Source organism: Scyliorhinus torazame, chromosome 7 (genome assembly GCF_047496885.1).
Source record: "Scyliorhinus torazame isolate Kashiwa2021f chromosome 7, sScyTor2.1, whole genome shotgun sequence".
In the NCBI taxonomy this organism is placed as follows: Eukaryota; Metazoa; Chordata; class Chondrichthyes; order Carcharhiniformes; family Scyliorhinidae; genus Scyliorhinus; species Scyliorhinus torazame.
Genome location: NC_092713.1, coordinates 211,985,976 through 212,009,022, shown reverse-complemented (window position 1 = coordinate 212,009,022; position 23,047 = coordinate 211,985,976). Strand labels below are relative to the sequence as shown.

The window sequence follows — 23,047 nt, the reverse complement described above, 5'->3', positions numbered from 1 at the left end:
TGCCGCATTTCCTCAGTGCTGCACTGGAGTGATAGCCTTGACTTTTGTGCTCAAGTCCAAGAGTGGAATTCAAACCCAGAACTCTCTAACTGAGTGGTGCACACTACCAACTAAGCCATGTTTGACACAGAGTGGAACATGGAGAATTTGATAGAAAAATTTAAATGGTGATGAAAAAATTCATCATGTTATCTGATGTTTTCTAATTTAAAAGTCTTTACACTGTCAAAATAGCATCACGAAGAGTAAAATCACATTCAATAAAACAAAATGCAAACATAATTAAATCCAATAATTCACCAATAATTACTCTTTAATGCTTACTATATTTCATTATCCTTGGTTAATCAAGTATTGTCAGATACTTCTCCATTCAATGCAGTATTGTAAAGTCAATTAATTAATTAATCCTGCCAACCAATGTAAAAAACCAGGTCAGTTATTCAATATTATACACATTTTCTTCCACTGCTTGATGTATGTGCATTCCAATAGCCATTTTTTCACTGTAGATACAAACAGATAATTAATAAATATTTTGTAAGAATGGAAAAACATCAGTGTTAAATTTGCATTAAAAAAAGTGTTCTAAAATAGATATTCTTACCTGCTACTTTTTGTGACTTTCTTCACTAAAAGACAAAAATAAATAAAATAGACATTGGAAAAGAAATGTCAAACAAGTTTACAGTTTCCAATTTTGGAAGATATTTTATTTTGAGTTGCACAGCTAGTCCTTTTCTTTTTCAATTAGTTTTATATGTTATTCTGAAGCAAAGGCATGATCTAACGGAAATATGTCCAAGTGTCATTTCAGGTGGGTTTGCCAGGGAGTTTCTCCTTGGCTCTGTCAGCGAGTTCCCCACCGCTATGTAACCATACTTAGTCACTTTTTTTGCACCGTGGAGAGTTTCTCACCGGCTTAGCCCACACTTGGAATTTTTTTCATCACCGGGGAGCTGAACTCACTGGTCAAACCAGCTCCTCAGAGACTGAGCCACCATTTTAAAGGTTGCCCCGATCTCTAAGTGAGCTTGAGGGTCCCCCACACCCCACAACCACGGGCAATGTCACCCCCCACACACAAATGGCCACTATCCCACCCCCCCCACCCCCAAGTGAGGACACTCCGCTCTGGGGTCGCTGAGGGCCAACATTTTCAGGCCTTCCCATGTAGCCACCTGGGTTGGCCAACTCCCGATGTAAAATGGAGGACAGCAAAGGCTGCAGAGAAATTCAGCCAACACAGACAGAAACCAGCAGGTGCAAGTTTACTGTGTATTAAATACTGCAAAAGCCCAGAGAGCATCGATACAAGCAGCCATCTGCATAATACTGTAGCAGCCATCTACATACTGATGAGCGATCCCCGGGAACATTTGCAACATTTGGGACAAACAAAGCTAAGCCAGACTCCCCGGCGCCAGCAGGAGCCAACACAAAAGAGGTTAACGGACACCTCAAGACCGCCCATCGATCAGGGAACTGCTCCAGTATTGGAGAAATCGAACCAAGAGATTGGATCGAAGTCCAATCACTTGGAACCAGGTACAGGGTCCACCCCGAAAGGCGGGAAGCCCCTGGGGACTATAAAGTTAAGCCCCCAAGTTCAAATCGTTCTTCTTGACCGGGTCACTCTGCAACGCCATCCAACCTTGACCGTGACCGGTTCAACTGCCGCAGAGATCCAGTAAGTCTTAAGTCAATGCTCGCTACGAGATAGGCGCTCCTAGCTACCAATCCGTACCAACTTCGAATCCCGCAGACTCAGAACCCGAACGAAAGGCCATTTGTTCCCCTGACCTGGTGGACCAGTCCAAAGCTAAGTATAGGCCTGTTAGTCGTAGAAGTAGCTTAGACGTAGAATTTGTGCATGAGTAGCGATTACTGTGTATAATAAATGTGCTTTGATTTGAATCTTACTAATCGGTGTATTGTGTTATTGATCATTACTTGAACTCGAACCTTGTGGCGGTATCATAAAGATACCTGGCGACTCGAGAGCAAAGGTTATAAAACAAAGCCAATTGAACCAACCAAAAGTTAGCAACATATTACTGGCGACATCCTGATGCGACCCGAACTAGAAGTGGCTTAACCACTCCGGGAGAAACCAAAGATTTGAATTAGAAATCCAATTGGGAACAGAAAAACACAAGTGTTCAAGCAGTTCTGATCAATCCTCATAATTCGGAAGTGTGTGTATGCATGCGTAACTAACAGGGCGATAAGGTAATACTGATAGATTTTTTGTTGCGACAAAACTGTCGGGAGTTTGTATTTTGGAAATTAGCGAAAGCCATACCCGTATTTACAGCACCGCCTTAGCTCCCCTGTTCCAAATTTAAAAGAAGCATTCAGATAAGAAAGATGGCAATGCAGGCGGTGCAGCACCTCATGAACCCAGAAGAATTTGCGGTCGCAGCGACCAGCAGCAGTAGAGTAGAACAGTGTCCCGTATGGGAGGAAGAAATCAGGAGGTACCTCAAAGAGAAAGGATGGCCCCTTTGGAGCAAATTCTGTAGCAACGAGGAAACAGGTCCCGGGAGTATAGGACATACTTGGTGGGAGAACCTGAGCAGGATCCACAAGAACAGCTTAGGGAAAGCTCGCAAACCGATGGCAATCGTGTCCTGCTTGGCACAATCGCGAGGCACAGAGGGGGTCGTTAGGACGCTCCGGAAAGAGATAGAAGGCATACATCGAATGAGTAAGGTCGATGTTAGTGAGGTAGAAAGAGAGAACTTAGAGTTAAGGAGGAAGTTGGCAGCAAAAGACAGAGAGGTGGATGATGCCAAGTGGGCACACTGGTCTTGTCTGGCGCACTTAAGCAGCTTCCAGTCCCAGCATGAAAAGGCCTATCAGGACGCACAACGTGCAGAAACTGAGAAGCAGGTAGAAGCATTGCAGAGGCAGTGTAGTGACCTGAAGGCAGCGTTAAGAGCACTCCATGCTGCCACCACAGAGCAACGACAAAGCTCACTAGACCACACAAAGTGCCGGAAGCAGATTGCAGTGCTGCAATCACTGCTTTCAGTCCAAAAAGGATTCCAGGAAACCTTTGGAGCAAAATTAGATGAGGAAGACGGCCCTGATTGGGAAGAGTTGAATGAGACAGCGCAGAGATATGTTCAGGGAACATGTGCGCAGGGAAAGCCCCAGAAGAGAAAAGTGCCCCAACCCCACACAGAGCAGATAGTTCAGGCTCCAATGAACCCAGTCACCACCCACCGCACAGCCACATCGGACGATACGGAATTTCTGTACACCACCCCCTTAACAGTGACCCAATTATGGGACGCGTGCGAGAAAATCACAGCGTTCCTCCCCACCTCAAACCCCCACCACTTCTTTGCCAGAGTAAAGAGCAGGCGACCATGTACGGCCTGGATGAGTGAGAGCATGTAAAGCTCACAGTTTTGAGTCTAGACCCTTCGGTCGTAGCAGCCCTTCCCGACCCTCAGAATGTAGGAGGAGGCACCCTTGCAGAAATGCATACCGCGGTCCTAGACGCGATCGGGTATAACCGGGGTGACCCTGTAGATGGTCTCAATAAATGCAGGCAAAAGAAAACCGAGCACCCCACAGCGTTTGCTGGATGCCTGTGGATCCATTTTGCAGCAGTTTTTGGAGACGTAGACCGCGCCCATTTGTCCCCAGACAACAAGCCGTTAAAACACACCAGAACCCCGCATGGGTAAATGAAGGAAAGAACAGCCCCCCACAAAAGTCACAGGAGTGTTACAATTGTGGACAGTTGGGACACTTTGCAAGGGAATGCAATGCCCCACGAAAGCCACAGAGAGCCCAGCAGACAGGCACTCTAAGTAAGAATAAGACAGAGCCCATACACAGTGTGAGCACCCATTCAGATCAGACGGACGTGAACGGAACGGACTGACGGTGTTCGGGCTCCCCCAGTTGGGTCTGCGACACCCTTTGGGACAGGTTCGGACGACCGGTAGTTGCAGCGAAAATACGGGGACAGCCCATCGAGTTTCTCTGGGACGCAGGAGGGACCCGCACCACAATAAATTCCTCCACCATGTTCCAAAAGGACACGTGGCCCACTACAGCCACTATCACCCTCAGCGGCTTTACAGGCCACTCACAGCAGGAACACATCACAGCCCCTGTACCCATTCAAATCGGCAACATCACCACCAAGCATCCCGTAGTTTTAATTGACCTGCCCCACGCAGCAGAACACATTATGGGAATCGATTTTATGATTTGCCACAACCTATCATTCGATCCAGTCAACCAGTGTGTCTGGAAAATGGCAAAATCTGCAAGAGCCCCCGCAACGCTCACAATAGGAGAATACGCCAACAAAATTAGCGCAGTAGGCAAATTTTGGTTTAACCCGACTACACTTAGCACGGACAAGCAGGTTAGGGCAGTGTTACAAAAGAACAGGACAGCATTCGTGACCCACAAGCACGACTGTGGCCGGATGACTGGTTCAGTACAAATCACAGGACATGACCCTAGACCCCAAAGACAGTATGGATTTCCCCAAGAGGCAGAGGGAGAAATCTCAAAGGTAATCGACAGCTTATTAGAGCAGGGCATACTTAGATCAGTAGCCTCCACTAATAGTGCCCCGATTTGGCCAATGAGAAAGCCCGATGGATCATGGCGACTGAACATCGATTACCGGGAACTCAACTAAATCACCCCCGCAGCAGCCCCCACAGTAGCAACAAGTCCCGAGACCATGCTCAAGCAGGGACTCAATTCCCGATACTTTACGGTTTTGGACATCAGTAATGGACTCTGGTCCATTCCATTGGCAAAGGCGTGCCAGTACAAATTTGCCTTCACCTTTAAAAATCAACAGTACACGTGGACATGCCTTCCACAAGGATTCCACAACTCCCCCTCCATTTTCCACCGACAGCTGGCAAATGATTTAGCCAAATTTTCACGCCCCGAATGTCTGGTCCAGTACGTAGACGACCTACTACTGCAGACAGACACCAAGGAAGAGCACATTGAACTTCTGTCCGAACTCCTGGAACTCCTACAAGCAATTGGATGTAAAGTTAACCCCAAAAAGGCCCAGATTTTGGAAGATAAGGTGATATATTTGGGTACAATTATCACACATGGTAAACGCGAGATCGAGCACAAAAGCATTGACTCGATTGCTAAATTGCCCCTTCCCCAAAACGTTTCAGCCCTCCGGTCATTTTTAGGACTGGTTGGCTACTGCCAAAACCACATTGACGGTTTCGCCAGCAAGGCAGCACCCCTCTCAGACCTCCTAAATATAGGAGCCCCCTGGGAATGGCTTCCGCAGCATACGGATGCTGTGGACTCTTTGAAACAAGCACTCATAGCAGCCCCCGCACTACAAGTTCCAGACCCGCTTTCCCCCTTTGCGATAGAGGTAGCAAGCACAGACCGCACCCTTTCGGCTGTGCTCCTTCAGGAACGGCACAAACAGTTAAGGCCCGTGGCTTACGCCTCCAGAGTTTTAGATGCTGTGGAGCAGGGATTTTCAGCCTGTGAAAGGCACCTGCTCACAGTATTCTGGGCAGTACAGTATTTTCTGTACATTACCGGACTAAACCCCATCACAATCCTCACAGCACACACCCCCACCCAACTTTTACTGGACGGACGACTCAAGGACGGTACAGTTAGTCAGATAAGAGCAGCCAGATGGACCCTTCTTTTGCAGGGACGGACATCACTGTTAAAAGGACAAAGACCCACACTTTTTTAGCCGACAACCTACAGTACCCCGGAACCCCCCATGAATGTGAAATTATATCTCCACACCACAACACAGGCCCCTTTATTGCTAAAACACCCCCCAGAAAGATAGGTAGTTCACCCCAGAGGCCCAAGCACACAGACACGTGCAAACCCATAAAGATATATGTGGATGGATATTCCACAATATTAGAAGGGAAGCGCATAACAGGATGCGGTATTTACGTCGAGGACGCGCAGGGACGCTCCCTAGAAGAAATAGCAATAAAACTTCCAGGACACTTAGGCGCGCAGGCGGCAGAACTAGCGGCCATCGCATACATAGTGGAACACCCAGATTCCTTCCCCAGCCCAGCAGACATATATTCGGACAGTCTCTATGTCTGCAACAGCCTTACAGAATTCCTACCCCTGTGGAAAGCACGAGGATTTGTTTCCGCAGACGGAAAACCCCTCCCTTCAGCCCCATTGCTCCATCACATTTTAGAGCGAGCACAGAACAGGACTTTTGGTATAGTCAAAGTTCGTAGTCATCATTGTTCCTCCCCCCCTGGATATGTAAAAGCCGACGCACTGGCTAAAGCAGGTTCCAGGCATGGATATTTTTGGACACCCCTGAAAGCGCACCAGTGAATGCAGTTCAGGCCTCGCAGACTAATATCGAAGATTTAGTGCAGGCCCAGAAGCAGGACAGCAATCTCAGGGAGAGTTTGAAAGGAAACAATCCAGCCCCCTATGAGAGGTTTAAAAATGCTCTTACAACACACATGACGGTGTGGTGTTAAAAGACACCCTTTACGTGTTTCCTGAACAGGACAGGAGTCAACTGATTTGGTTATTCCCTGACGGTCATGGACATCAGTGAATCAATCCCACTACAGCCCACCTCAGGCAGCTCTGTTGGTGGCCGAGTTTAAAGGACGATGTAAATCACTACATTGAAAATTGCCTTATCTGTGCCCAGAACAACCTGGACAGATACGCCAAAAAGGCTCAGCTCAGTCACACCCGCCCCGTTAATGTCCCCTGGACTAACCTCCAGATTGATTATATTGGACCATTGCCCTCTTGCAGGAATGGTTATAAATATGTACTCGTGGTGATAGACACGTTTACAAAATGGGTGGAAGCATTCCCATCCAGAACAAACACGGCAAAGACCACAGCCAAGATCCTCACCCACCACATCTTTACGAGATGGGGACTCCCCCGCAGCATTGAATCCGACCGAGGTTCCCATTTTACGGGACGTGTCATGAAGAACGTCCTCACGATATTTGGCATTACCCAAAAATTCCACATGGCATACTATCCACAGTCGAGTGGTATCGTGGGGCGCATGAATCGGACCCTAAAATCCACCCTCAGAAAAATGGTCCAGCAAAACAACACCACTTGGGACTCAGTCCTCCCTTTTGCGCTGATGTTTTTGCGAAATACAGTTTCCACATCCACAGGTTACACCCCACACACTCTCATGACCGGACGCCCCATGAAAGGCACAGAATTTTTATTAGGATTAGACTTGACCAGCCCCGGCTCAGCTAGCAGCCGCAGTGAAATTGGACACAAGAAAGAAACAGAACAAGGCCTGTTTCGATAAGACAGTGCATGCGACTGAGTTCAGTGTAGGACAGCAAGTCATGCTCTCCGTATACAACCCCAGCACATTCCTGTCACCAAAGTATTCGCGTCCGTACTCCATTGCGGACAAAGTAAGCACTTCCGTCTACAAAATAAAGTACCCCAATGGAAAGACTGCGCGGTTCCATATCAACCAGATGAAGGCATATGGAACACAGTCTAACCACGCACTCCACGTAATGCTCGACGCAGCAGACCACGCCCCGCCCACAGCCAAAGTAACCCTACCCTCCCCCAACACATCCAGCCCAGCCACGGACACAACCTCGACTCCACCCCCGAAATATACACTCCGCCCCGGAACGCCCACAGACTGCAGCAGCAGCGACAGCGACTGTGACGCGGACAATAGCCACAGCATGCCTCCCTATTATCCCCATGCAATAGGCCCCACACCCAGCGAATCTGACCATGATTCGAGTGATCCCTTCATGATCACTTTCCTAAACAAACCCCACCACCGACCACTGACCTACAATGACGACCCCGATTCCGTCCCCACAGAACTAGACACCACCTATTGGCACAGAGATAATTCGTACAGACTCGTCCGGAACGACGAGAGCGATCCAAAATCACACCATGCAGCCCTATCAGCCCTGATACACTCGAGAGTTTGGCATCCGGGAGTAGATGACGACCTTGAGTCTGACTCCCAAAACGCGAACCCCTTTGCGACCCTGTTCGCAACCGATAACTGAGGTGTCCAGATGATGTTTTAAAAGGAACCGCTTGGGAGAAAACGGTGTCCTTTCTGATGGAACCTGCAGCATGTTTGATGTTGTCTGTACTTGTATTGTTAAATGTTGTATGTTAGACCGGAATTTGTTTTTCCCACGGGCCCGCGACACCACCCTTCTGACGCCCACTGGCAGTCAGAGAAACTAGTTTGGCCAGACGCTAGTTCAGCGGAACTAGTTTGTCCACAGAGACTTGTTAATGTCCCAGACGCCAGTTCAGAGGAACTTGTCTGTCGACTAAAACGCAGACCCCCGTTCGTAACTGCTCTTCTGGTTCGAAGGAAGAACTTATACGGCAGACCCCCCCACGATGACTACATCTCTTGCCCTAATTGTCAGTTGCCCAGGCAGTGGAGAAACGGCATTGGGCCCCGCCCTGCCTGGGAACCCCCCCCTCTGGTCAGCTACGCTCGGGTAGGGCACACACGGCATTGGTTGCCGTCCTACCCGGGGACTCCATCCAAATCGTACCCGTCGCGGCCCATACGCACCTCATTTCGGCAAAGTTTTGTTCAAAAAGTTTTGTTTTGTTTTCAGGTAACCCTTAGGTTGCCAACCCTCTGCTATTTACATCCTCAAACATTTGGATGGTAAATCTCACAATCTGCGAGACGGCTCGCACTGGTTCATTATTTGTAAGTGTGTCTTGTCCTGAAATTCGGTTTTTGAAAAGAAAATGAGGGAGTCACACATAGTGACCAATTATAAAGGGAGTAATTGGCACTAAAGGACAGACAGACTATCATACGAGATATTAAACCAAGATAGTAACAGACACTATGCTTGATCACACTGAACTCCAGAAGCTCCAGGACCAAAGAGAAGAGAAGAGATGAAAAGAGTGGAAGAAAAAGAACCATGAGGACATCCTCCGCGTGGCTCATAACCCTAATGGACATTTGGTTGTGCGCGAACGCGAATCCCCTGACCTCAACTCCCCGAGCCGTTAATGATTCAGTTCCCCACAGTACCCAGAGCCCAATCACAAGCGACACCACACCATCTTGGTGTGACAGGTTTATAACCTGGTACTCCCTGTCCTACGTGATAGAAGCCCTATTGGTTTTGGCGATATTCTGCTGCATCGTGCAGACTATTCGTCTGAGAAAATGGAGAAGGAGAGCCTACCGCGCTCGCACCCCGGTATATAGGATAAGATCCCCTATTTTCGGATACGACCAGACCCCCGACCCCCGCGATCTATAATAAAGAGCATTCGTTTGCGATTTGTTGTAAATAAAGAAATGTCCATGAGCAATTGTACAATCCTGAGCTTGACTGCCAAGCCAGAAAATGTGTATAAAACTGCTATGATTTTGTTTGTATGTTTTAGGAAGTTAGTGTGATGAAATGTTTGAGTGAGTGTAGTATATTAAGGATAGTTAGAGGTTCCCATTTTCTTGTTTTGTAATGCATGTCCCTGTTTGACATAGCGCCCCTCAGAATTGTCAGTTAAAAATGTTTTGCATAGTTATGGTCAGTGTAGAGGCCATAGAAAAGTGCTTGCCGGGTCAGGGAATGAAAACCAACACAGTTATGTGATCCGTCACTCTTCGCATTAGGATCACAAGGAGGGACTGTAGCCAACTGGGTTGGCCAACTCCTGATGTAAAATGGAGAACAGCAAAGGCTGCAGGGAAATTCAGCCAACACAGACAGAAACCAGCTGGTGCAAGTTTACTGTGTATTAAACTCTGCAAAAGCCCAGACAGCATCGATATAAGCAGCCATCTGCATAATAATGTAGCAGCCATCTACATACTGATGAGCGATCCCCGGAAACAATCGCAACATTTGGGACAAACAAAGCTAAGCCAGACTCCCCGGCGCCAGCAGAAGCCAACACAAAAGAGGTTAACGGACACCTCAAGACCGCCCATCGATCAGGGAACCGCTCCAGTATTGGAGAAATCGAACCAAGCGATTGGAACATAAGAACTAGGAGCAGGAGTAGGCCATCTGGCCCCTCGAGCCTGCTCCACCATTCAATGAGATCATGGCTGATCTTTTGTGGACTCAGCTCCACTTTCCGGCCCGAACACCATAACCCTTAATCCCTTTGTTCTTCAAAAAACTATCTATCTTTATCTTAAAAACATTTAATGAAGGAGCCTCTACTGCATCACTGGGCAAGGAATTGGGCAACGAAGTCCAATCACTTGGAACCAGGTACAGGGTCCGCCCCGAAAGGCGGGAAGCCCCTGGGGACTATAAAATTAAGCCCCCAAGTTCAAATTGTTCTTCTTGACCGGGTCACTCTGCAACGCGAACCAACCTTGACCGTGACCGGTTCAGCTGCCGCAGAGTTCCAGTAAGTCTTAAGTCAATGCTCGCTACGAGATAGGTGCTCCTAGCTACCAATCCGTACCAACTTCGAATCCCGCAGACTTAGAACCCGAACGAAAGGCCATTTGTTCCCCTGGCCTGGTGGGCCAGTCCGAAGCTAAGTATAGGCCTGTTAGTCGTAGAAGTAGCTTAGACGTAGAATTTGTGCATGAGTAGCGATTACTGTGTATAATAAATGTGCTTTGATTTGAATCTTACTAATCGGTGTATTGAATTATTGATCATTACTTGAACTTGAACCTCGTGGTGGTATCATAAAGATACCTGGCGACTCGAGAGCAAAGGTTATAAAACAGAGCCAATTGAACCAACCAAAAGTTAGCAACACCCACACCCACTTTCGGGCCCCCCTCCTTTCAAGGCCCCCACCCGTCACCCCCTCTCCTACCTTCCGGAGGCCCCTTCATACCCACCATTCACCCCTCAACCTTCATACCCCTCCTCATCCCTCCTTTCATAGGTGATTTTAATATGCACATAGAGTGGAAGAATCATATTGACAAGGTAGCCTGGAGGCAGAGTTCATTGAATGTATTCAAGATTGTTTCTTGGAACAGTATGTTGGGGAACCAGTCAGGGAGCCAGGCTACTCTGGATTTGGTATTGTGTATTGAGGAGGGATTAATTAATGACCTCATAGTTAAGGATCCTCTCGGGAATAGTGACCATAGTATGGTAAAATTCACAGTTCAGTTTGGGGTGAGAAAGCGGAGTCCCACACTTGCGTTCTTCAATTAAACAAAGGAAATGACATAAGCATGAGAACATATTTGGCCCGAGTAGAGTGGGGTGGACAGGTAAGATAGCTGACGGGCAGTTGTTTAAGGAGATACTCAATTCCTTACAACTAAAATATATCCCAGTGAGGAAGAAAGATGGTAAGAGGGGTAAAAAAAAAACATCCATGTCTAAACAAGGAGGTTAAGGACAATATAAAGACAAAAACTAAGGTACGTCATATTGCAAAGGCCAGTGGCTGGCTGGAAGATAGGGAAACTTTCAAACATAAACAAAAGGATACTAAAAAAGTAATAAGAAGAGCTGAGGTAAATTACGACAGAAAACTAGTGCAAAATATCAAAAAGGATAGCAAAAGCTTCTTTAAGTACTTAAAAGGGAAGAGAGTCACTGAAGTAAATGTTGGTCCCTTGGAAGATGAAACTGAAGAGTTAATAGTGGGGAACACGGAAATGGCAAAGGTGCAAAATCAATATTTTGCCTCAGTTTTCACAGTGGAGGACACTAGTATTATCCCTACAGGAACGGGGAATTCAGAGGTAATAGAAAGGGAGGAACTTAGAACAATCAACATCAATAGGGAAATGGTACTCAACAAACTATTGGGATTGAGGGCAGACAAGTCCCCCAGGCCTAATGGCCTACATCCTAGGATATTAAAGGAACTGGCAGCAGAGATAGTGGATCCATTGGTTATAATATTTCAAAATTCCCTGGACAAGAGAAAGTTCCAGGGGGTTTCAAAATGCTAATGTAACACCCTCATTCAAAAGGGAGGGAGGCAGAATGGAGGAAATTACAGACCAGTTAGTTCAACATCTGTCGTTGGGAAATTGTTGGAATCAATTATCAAGTAAGTAATATCAGGACATTTGGGAAATTAAAATGCTATCCATCAGAGTCAGCATGGTTTTATGAAGGGCATATCATTTTTAACTAATTTGCTAGAGTTCTTCGAAGATGTAACAAGCAAAGTGGATAATGGGGATCCTGTAGATGTAGTATATCTGGACTTCCGGAAGGCATTTGATAAGGTAACACTCAGAAGGTTAATTCACAAGGTTAGATCACATGGAATTAGGGGTAATTTATTAGCTTGGATAGAAGAAGGGCTGATGGACAGAAGACGGAGAGTCGGAACAATGGGTCTTTTTCTGGATGGCAAGATGTAACTAGTGGGGTGCCACAGTATTCGGCCCCGGGGCCACAACTATTTACAATCTATATAAAATACTTGGATACAGGGATGGAAGGTTATATAGCCAAATTTGCAGACAACATAATAATAGGTGGGACAGTAAGTTGCAATGAGGAAATAAGAGCCTTACAAATGGATATAGATAGGTTAGGAGAGTGGGCCAAAATGTGGCAAATGGAGCTTAACATGAATAAGTGTGAGGTCATGCATTTTGATTGGAAAGATGGGAAGGCAAGTTATTATTTAAATGGGGACAGATTTCAGGGTGCTCCGTAGCAGAGGGATCTGGGGTTCCCTGTTCATGAGTCACAGAATACTAGCATGCTGTTACAGCAGATAATAAAGAAAACAAATGGACTGTTGGTATTTATAGCTAAAGGAATAGAGTATAAAAGTAAGGAAGTGTTGTTGCAAGTATACAATGCATTGGTGAGACCACACCTGATGTATTGTGCACAGTTTTGGTCCCCTTATTTGAGGAAAGATGTCGTGGCATTGGAGTTCAGAGGAGATTCACAAGGTTGATTCCAAAGATCTGGGGCGGGATTCTGTGATCCTGAGGCTATGTGTTGATACCGTCGGAAACGCCATTGCGTTTCTCAATGACATGAACACGGCCTCAGGATCAGCAATTCTGGCCCCTACAGGGGGCCAGCACGGCACTGGAGCGGTTCACGCCGCTCCAGCTGCTGATCCCGGCGCGAACTGGGCGCCGCGGAATCCGCGCATGCGCAGTGGCACCGGTGCCAACGCGCGCATGCGCAGTGGCTTCCTTCAACGCGCCAGCCCTGACGCAACATGGCACGGGACTACAGGGGCCGGCATGGAAGAAAGGAGGCCGCCAGCCAGAGAGGCCAGCCCGCCGATCGGTGGGCCCCGATTGCGGGCCAGGCCACATTGGAGCCCCCCCCGGGGTTGGACCCCCCTCTCCCCCCCCCCCTCCCACAGGCCACCCCCCTGACCCTTTCATGCCCAGTCCCCGCCGGCTGAGGGCAGGTGTGGACGGCGCCGGCAGGACTCGGCGTTTTTACGACGGCCGCTCGGCCCATCTCAGGCCGAGAATCTGCAGGCCGGCTGCGTAGAGTGGCCTCCAACCAGCGCCGCGCCAACCATGCCGGCACCAATGGCGGCAATTCTCCGCAGAGCCGACGTCAGGGCGGCGTGGCGCGATTGCCGCTGGTCGCGGGGATTCTCCGGCCCGGCCCCGGGCTGAGAGAATCCCACCCGAGGGGTTTGTTGTATGAAGTGAGATTGAACAGTTTGGGCATATACTCTACAGTTTAGAAGAATGAGGAGAGCTCAAAGTGAGGTATACAAGATGGATAAAGTGAAGTGGAGTGGATGCTTCCTCTTGTGGAGGATTCTAGAACGAGAGGTCATAGTCTTAAGATAAAAGGTAGCAAATTTAAAACAGAGTTGAGGAATAACTACTTCTCCCAAAGGGTTGTGAATCTGTGGAATTCACCACCCCCGAGTGTGATGGATGCTGGATCAGTGAGTAAATTTAAGGAGGAGTTAGACAGATTCTTAATTGGTAATGGGTTGAAGGCTTATGGAGAATGGGCAGGACGGTGGAGTTAAGGCCAGGATGAGGTCAGCCATGATCGAATGGCGGAGCAGACCCGATGGGCCAAATGGCCTAATAATGCTCCTATATCTTATGAACTTATTATTTTGTCAAGCAAACTCCTAATCTTCTGTTTGACCGGACATAAAGAAACTGCATGACTAATGTTCAATATTGGCCAAAGGTTGTCATAATTCAGAGGGACTTCCTGTAACATATGACCCTACACTACACAACTTCTTTGCAAATGTAGTGGTGTCAGTTGACCATTCTGTCACGTCTGCAAAATAATCTCTCATTCCAGTTCATCTCAGTTGAAGATGGTTTATCATGTCCAAGTGCTGAAACTGCACACTGCAGTAAATCAGTAACTAAGATCATCACTTACATTTCTCTTTGAGGATAAATGTAGTTATTCCAGTGAGGATGATAAGAATTGCCAAGCTAACACCAGTCCAAACTAAAATAGTTCTTGACATTTTATCCTATAACAGAAGAAAAGGTTAAAAGGAATTTAATTTAATTTACTTCAATGTGAAGAAACATAAACATGAATTTACAGAGGTTTTCCTGCAGCAAAGAGCGAGAGTCCAGGTGGGTATTTTGCCTACCTGGTGCCAGGGTTCGGGACATCTGCTCAGGACTGGAGAGGAACTTGCAGTGGAAGGGGTAAGTTCTAGTTGTGGTGTCCCATGTAGGTACCAACAACCTGAGCTGGACAAGGAAAACGATTCGGTGTAGTCAGTATGAGGAGATACGCACCCAAATTATGAAGCAGATCCTCAAAGATGATAATCTCTCATTTATTTCATGAGCCATGTGCAAATTGTCTTAGCCCCAGTAAGATTAGAGAGATGAATGCATGGATCAAAGATTACTGTGGGAGAAGTGGGTTCCAGTCTGTGGGTCACTGGAATCAGTACAAGAGAAAATGGGAGCTGTATCATTGGGACAGTAAACCTGGGACTAATGTTCTGGCAAACCACATAACTAGGATGTAGAAAGGGCCTTAAACTAAACAAGAGGGATGAGGGATCAAGCTTGGGTAAATGTATCAAATCAAGCAGTAGAGTCAAGGCAGCAGACCAAAATAGTAATATGCGAAATGAGGGTCAGAGAAAGGCAAAAAAGGACAGAGAGAAACAAAACTAAGGGCCGGATTCTCCGGTTACCCAGCCGAGTGTGTCTCGACAGCACACCGTTCGCTCGCAGTGGGATTCTATCTTCCCACCGCTTGTCAATGGGATTTCCTATTGAAGCTACTCCACACCGCTGGGAAACCCACAAGCGGAGGAGCATTGCCAGCGGGAAAAGTAAATCGCAACAACCTGAGAATTCCAGCCTAAGACTACACCAACAGTCAAGACTAAATGTTACAAAGATAACAAAAAGACAGAACTTAAGGTTATGTATCTGAATGCATGTAGCATTAACAAAAATGCGAAATAATTGATGGCACATATTGAAGTAAATAAATCTGTTTTTTTTATTTACAGCACAGAAGGAAGCCATTCAGCTCACTGCAGCTGCACCAGCTCCCAAAAGAGCTACCTAACTAGTCCCATTCCCCAGCCCTATCTCTGTAGCCCTCTAAATTAATCACTTTCAAATATCTATCCGGCTCTCTTTTGAAACATCCTATGGAACCCACCCCCACCACTCTCCCAGGCAGCACATTCCAAACCCTACCAACTCTCTGAGTAAATATGTTTCTCCTCATCTCACTCCTAGCTCCCTTGCTGATCATCTTGAAATTGTGACCCCTAGTCACTGACAAACCAACTAGTAGAAACAACATATCCTTCTTTACCCTGTCGAAACTGTTCATAATTTTGAACACCTCAATAAGGTCACCTCGTCATCTTCTCTCTTCCAAGTAGAACACGCCTAATTTGTCCAATCTTTCCTTGTTTCTAAATTTCTTCATTCTTGGTATCATTTTAGTAAATCTCCTCTGCACTCTCTCCAGGGCTTTAACATCCTACCGTAAAATAAAGTACCCAGAACTGAACACAATACTCCAAATGTGGTCTGACCAATGATTTGCAGAGATGTAGCATCACTTCCTTGCTTTTATGCTCTATGCCTCTATTTATAAATCCAAGGATCCTATAAGCTTTCTTAACAACTGTTTCAGCTTGCCTGACCACCTTCAGAGAATTCTGCACTTGAACCCCAAGGTCCCTCTGCTCCTGTACTCCCCCCAAAGTTGTACCATTGAGCCTATATTGTCTCCCCATGTTTCTTCCACCAAAATGCATTACCTCACATTTCACTCCATTGAAGTTCATCTGCCAGGTGAGTGCCCATTTGGCCAAATTGTCAATATCCCTCTGAAGTCGCTCAGTGCCATCCTCAAAATTCACTATTCTCCCTAGCTTATCTGCAAATTTAGAGTTTTTGCCCTCAATGCTCACTTATAAATCATTTATATAAATCAGAAAAAGCAACGGTGCCAACACTGAACCCTGGGGAACACCACTTTCAACTCATCTCCAGTCTGAGAAATGTCTATCTATACCTACTCTCTTTTCCCATCTCTTAGCCAACTTCTAATCCATGCTGCCAAGGACCCATGCCAATCATTTTTAATTTGCTAACTAACCTGCCATGTGGCAAATTCTTTCTGAAAGTCCAAATATACAATATCTACGGCACTACCTTCATCCACCGCCTTTGTCAACTCGTCAAAGAACCCAATTAAATTTGTCAGACATGACCTGCCCCTGACAAACACATGTTGACTGTCTAATATTAACTTATTTTTCTCGAAGTGTATATTTATCTCATCATGTATCATGGCCTCCATCAGTTTTCCCACTATTGATATCAAGCTGGTACATCTATAGTTTCCTGGGTTATCCTTTGCCCCTTTCTTAAACAACAGTACGGGGGAGCACGGTGTTATAGAGGTTAGCACAATTGCTTCACAGCTCCAGGGTCCCAGGTTCGACTCCCGGCTTGGGTCACTGTCTGTGCGGAGTCTGCACGTTCTCCCCGTGTGTGTGTGGTTTCCTCCCACGGTGCAAAGATGTGCAGGTTAGGTGGATTGGCCATGCTAAATTGCCCTTAGTGTCCAAAATTGCCCTTAGTGTTGGGTGGGGTTACTGGGTTATGGGGATAGGGTGGAGGTGTGGGCTTGGGTAGGGTGCTCTTTCCAAGAGCCGATGCAGACTCAATGGCCTCCTTCTGTACTGCAAATACTATGATTCTATGAACAGCATCACATTTGCAATCCTCCAATCTCCTGGGACTATTCCTGTGTTCAGAGAGGCCTGGAAAAGTTCTGTATATACTGCTCAGTTGCTCAGCACTCACATTTTCAACTGGGCCATCGTCTTCTATTTGGTAAAGACAGAAGCAAAGCCCTCATTTAGTACCACTGCCATACACTCAGCTTCAATGAGCAGTTTACCCTGCTTGTCCTTTATGGGCCCCTCTCTATCCTTCACTAATCTTTTACCATTAATATGTTTGAAAAACATTTTACTATTTGTTTTAGAATAGCGTACCATTCTCTCCTCATGCTTTCTCTTAACCTTGCTTATTCCAGCCTTAGCCTCATTCATGCATTTAAGATACTCTTCCTGATTTCTATTGCTATTATTATTCTGGTATGCATCATATGCCTCTTTTTTATTTATCATCAATATCATTAGTCATCCAGGGTACTTTCGCTTTGGATATCCCATATTTATTTCTCATGGGTGCGTACAATATTTATTGGGTGCTTGTGATAAAGGGACTGCAATAACCATGGATGATTTTAATCAACATATAAACTGGAAAAATCAGTTGGGAGTAGTAGCCTGGATGAGGAATTTTTTGAATGGTTTTGAGATAGTTTCTTAGAACAACATGTTCTGGAACTAACCAGAGAGCATTGCGGCACACGTTGGGAGCTGCACATGTGTGATACATTGGGAACTGTGCATGTGCAGCGTGTTAGGAACTGCGCATGTGCGGAACAGCGTGTTAGGAACTTCCCATGTGTGACGCGTGTTGGAAACTGCACATGTGTGGCGCGTTTTGGGAGCTGCGCATTGCCAGAGACCCTTGCTGGATTTCCCACTCGTGACGGCACTCGAAAAAAAGTGTGGATTTCGGAATTAATCGGTTTTTGGAATTTCGGATAAGGGATGCTCAGCCTGTATAGCTTTTTAGAATGTATCTTTGCCTTTAAAAAAAATTCAGTGATATATTTTAAATGATAATTTGTTGCAGTTTAATAACAGAGATGAATTGGGATTTCCACAAAAATAAACATTTTAATCGGTGCCTAGTGAGTAATTTGATTTCAAATAACTGAAAATGACTTTAAAAGCTACAGTTATATTGATGTAAAGCAATCAGTATCATAGGAAATCACGATAAAAGAGTCTACAATGCTGCTATTTGGTGTCCTTGTAGCAAAGAAAGCTTACTTTTTGGAGCTTCCTCAAAGGCCCAAAAATGAAAGCAATTAGTGGAAACCTGCCATAACCTGGCATTGTAGCTAGTTTTCAAGGTGGGGGTCAGCTTCCATGGCTATGCTTTTTAATTTAGTGTAACAGATTCCAGAAATTTGAGCTGCACAATATTTCACACCGGTTTGGCTGATCATGGGTAAGGTGCACCAAAGAAAGGTTTATATTGATCTCTAGAATATCCATTCAGATTTGTAATGAATTTCTTCAAATTTGCCAAAATTTATACTAGGCTTTCCAAACCCCCACTGGTTGATATTTTTCTACATGGAGTGGCATTTAAGGTCAGTCTATAAATCACCCAGCAGAGAACTAAAACATCAATGTTGAAAGACTGATTTGTTGCAACATCAATAGAAAGAAATATTGCAATATCTGCAATAAAAATGTTCTGATATTTTAGAATAACTTGGACTAGTCTTAAGCTCTTGAACCTTTAATGTATACTCACACTTGGTTGAGAAAAGATGCTCGTCTCATCAGAAGAGGTTGTAAAAGTGAAATTCAGAAACTCTGTGATACATGAAGGGAAAGAATATCAGTCTGAATAATATCCCAAGTAATGTGTAAAGTTATAGTGTGAAAAATAAAGCATTGCATTTAAGGAATATTCCACAGGAATGCTCCACAACATATTCTATTGTCAAATTTATTGTGCAAGAGTCATCTTAAAAATATTTCTTAAACATAAATATAGGACGGAGTTCCTTGGCCGTTGGGATTCTCTTTTCCCACCGGCAGCGCACCCCCACCCGTGAGTTTCTTGGCAGCTTTGGCTGGTTTCAGTGGAAAATCCCATTGCAGGAGCAGAAGATCCCACCACCAGCGAATGGTGTGTCGCCGAGAACACATGGCTGGAGGACCGGAGAATCCAACCCATAAACTTTGTTTCAAATGAGCTGTGAAAGTCAATGTTGTCACAAGGTCTCAGGTCCCAACACCTCCATCCTAACACTGAAATCACGGACCAATAAGTTCATGGAGACATGACCAAGTCTTGGGACCTCATATTTCCACGGCTAAACCTTGGAGGCCAGGAAACTTTTGTCAATTTGAAAATAAAATTAACTCCATTTTGTTATAAACTACAGGCACACCATGAGAAGAACAAGAATAAGGGCATTGCTGAGCATTATTTTAAGAGATTTTTAACAGGTACGTGATAGCAAGAATAATCAGAGAATAAATTCACCAATAGGTGCTGCCTTTGGATGTAGGCTTTTATGTAATGGAAGATAACAGGAAGGAATCCTTCAATCAGAATAACATAGATATCAGGGGCGAGATTCTCCGGTATCGGCGCGATGTCCGCCGACCGGCGCCCAAAACGGCGCAAATCCCACCTGCATCGCGCCGCCCCAAACGTCGCAAAGTCTCCGGCCCGGAATGGGCTAGCAGCGACGTGACGCTATCCGCGCTGGCTCACGTGGTTCACGCCGTGCGGCATGCATGACGCCGCACGGCGTGACGGCTCATAAAACGTGCTGCTCCCCCCACCCGACCAGAAGACCCGACCGGATGGCCGCCCGCCGCTCAGCCCCGAGGTTCCAGTCCCGCGACATTGAGGCGCTCCTGGACGCAGTGGAGCAGAAGAGGGAGGCCCTGTATCCCGGACACGGCCGCAGAGTCGCCCCACGCCACAGCCGGCGTCTGTGGAGGGAGGTGGCAGAGGCCGTCAGCGCTATGGCTCTGACACCACGGACAGGCACCCAGTGCCACAAGAAGGTGAACGACCTCGTCAGGGCAGCCAGGGTGAGGCCCCCCCTCCCTGCCAGATATCCGTATCCCCCCTCCCCCATATCCCCCTCCCCATATCCCCCATATCTCCCCTCCTCCATATCCCCCCTCCCCCATATCCCCCTCCCCTATATCTCCCATATCCCCCCTCCCCCATATCCCCCCTCCCCCATATCCCCCCTCCCCCAAATCCCCCCTCCCCCAAATCCCCCCTCCCCCATATCCCCCCTCCCCATATCCCCCCTCCCCCATATCACCAGATCACTGCCTGCGTGTCTAACCATGCATGCTTCATTGTGTATCGCAGGAGCAAACGTCGAGGCACCCATCCCCGCAGATGCAGACCGCCCGCATGATGCCCCTCGGAGACCACGGGAGACGGAGAGACCCGGACCCTCCGGCATGCGACGCCCGCACGATGCCCCTCGGAAACCACTGGAGATGGAGAGACCCGGACCCTCTGGCATGCGACGCCCGCACGATGCCCCTCGGAGACCACGGGAGACGGAGAGACCTGGAGCAACAGGGAGACGGCGCCCCCGTCTCATGCGGAGGCAGCGATGCAGGCGTGTGCCACCCAGCGACGAGAGGGGCAGCCACAGGCCCCCGTCACAGCCGAGCCACGAAACCACAACCCAGGACACCACTACCCAGGACACCACTACCCAGGACACCCCTACCCAGGAAACTGAAATACAGGACAGTGACACAGATTGGATGGGTGGAGACGAACCGCCACCCCAAAGTGCCATGGATTCAGAGTTGGACGATGCGCACCACACAACGCCACTGCTGTCACCAACACCCTCCACCATCGCAGAGACACTCACCTCGGTTGGGCACTTTAGTGATGAGGCATCTGGTACACTCACTGGTGCGCACAACACAGCTGTCCCGGTACAGCAGGTGGAGGTAGGAGCAGCAGAGGGGCCGGGCGGTCAGAGGGCAGCCCAGCCCAAGCGAACATCTGCCGCCCAGATGGATCCCGGGTTCCTGGAGTTACCACACCCACCCATAGGTCCGATGCAACCACCGAACCTGGGACGAGCGAAGAGGGTTACGGCCAGCTTGCAGCGGCTGCAGTCGCAGGTGGAGGAGTCCACCCTCGTCCAGTGGTGCCGGTCATGCGTGCCACCCAGGCCGACACCGCATGGGTGGCGTCCGCGGTGGAGGCAATGGGTGCGACGGTGTCAGACATGGGGAGAGGTTTGCGAGGCCTGGGGCTTTCCGTGCAGGCGGCGTCTGTGGCCCAGGACATGGCTGCCCTCTCACAGGAGGCCATGAGTCAGCGCCAGCGGCAGATGACAGAGGGGCTCAACTCCGTGGCACAGTCTCTGAAGGCCTGGCGCAGTCTCAGCAGGCCATGGCCCAGTCTCTGAAGGCCATAGCCCAGTCTCAGCAGTCCATAGCCCAGTCTCTGCAGGCCATGGCCCAGTCTCAGCAGGCCATGGCCCAATCTCAGCAGACCATGGCCCAATCTCAGCAGGCCATGGCCCAGTCTCAGCAGGCCATCGCTGAGGGCATCGGCGCCATTGCCCATGTGCGAGCCGGCGTCGCACAGTCACAGACAGGAATTGCCAACCCCCTGAGCTCCATGGCTGCAAACCTTCAGACCCCTGTCGATACCAGCACGGGCCTCCAGGACTGGCAGCGCCAGATGTCAGAGGGGCGTCGGATGGCCAGTCTGTTCGCATCCCCCACCCATGTAGAGGCCTGGGGGCCATCGGGCACCCCGAGGGAGGAGGAGGTGCTGGGGCCTGTTCCGGGTCCCATTGTAGGGGAGGTCCCGGAACACCTCAACACCTCGGGCTCCCCCCCTTCCGTCCCAGGTGCATCAGGTGGGCAACGGGCAGGACAGGCTGGCAGCTCGCCATCCCAGTCGCCCGGGCTGCAGCCTGGCCCATCTAGGCCAGGACGCCCCAGGAAACGGCCGCCAAAGGGATCCCGTGTCAGAGGGCAGGAATCGCAGGAGTCCACCTCCAGTTCTGCTGTACCGTCTGGGGAACCACCTAGGCGTAGTCAAAGGGCCCGTAAGGCCAAACAATTAGACACTGAGTAAGTTGGCACGGGTGCAGGGCACAGATGAGTTTTAGGGGCTAGGGCACGTGCATGAACTCCTTTCGTTATTAAAGTCAATGTTACACCTACAGAAGCTGCCTTTGTGCTCTGTCCAAAGCGTGCGGGGGTGTCATGTACGTTGAGCGCAAGTGTGTGTGTGTGAGGGGTGGTCTTACCCCAGCCCCAGGTGAGTCTGCCCCCTTCCCCCCGGGCAGAGGATGGGATCGTGCGCTGCAGTGTCACAGCCGCATGCAGGGATGGTCCGGGTGGATGGTGGTACTGTGGCCATGGGTCAGACATCGTCCAACGATGTGGAGCCAGGAGCTCATCGCAGAGCGGGTTGTCATCATCCTCCATGGCCTGCAATAGACATGCGTCCACCAGCAACTGTGTGAGCCCGGCCGTTGTGCCGCAGGTGGATCGGCAATGGGGGGGTGGTGTACATGCGGGTGGGGTGGGTGGGGTTGGGGAGGGGGGTGAGGGTGCTGGGTGGGTGGATGGGTGGGGGGTGTGGGTGGTCAGGAGTTTCCATGGTGTGCGGTCTGTGGCCATACTACCCGATTCCCACGCCCATCTAGTCAGTGAAGCGGGCGTCTATCAGCCTGTCCCGTGCCCGCTGGCCCAGCCGGTAACGGTGGACAGCCACCCGCCTATGTCTAGCCCATCTGCCCTGACCATTGCCCCCATCCCCCTCATCTGGGGAAGACTGCGCCTCTTCCTGCTGCTCCTCCACTCCGCCGTCCTCTGCCTGCGGCGCATCGCCCCTCTGCTGGGCTATATTGTGCAGGACGCAGCACACTACAATGATGCGGCCGACCCTATCTGACCG

General features: G+C 48.4%; 1 protein-coding gene across 1 annotated transcript in view; it reads right to left on the bottom strand.

The window, feature by feature from the left end:
- Positions 1-282: 282 nt before the first annotated feature.
- The window catches only part of LOC140426830 (T-cell immunoglobulin and mucin domain-containing protein 4-like), a 52,231-nt gene continuing 29,466 nt past the window's right edge, over positions 283-23,047 (bottom strand). The window contains exons 4-7 of the mRNA XM_072512059.1: positions 18,875-18,936; positions 14,346-14,442; positions 608-632; positions 283-506 (exon numbers count right to left, since the gene is read on the bottom strand). Of these exons, the coding sequence (XP_072368160.1) occupies positions 440-506; positions 608-632; positions 14,346-14,442; positions 18,875-18,936 (251 nt within the window). The 3' untranslated portion in view covers positions 283-439. The remainder of the gene's footprint in view (positions 507-607; positions 633-14,345; positions 14,443-18,874; positions 18,937-23,047) is intronic.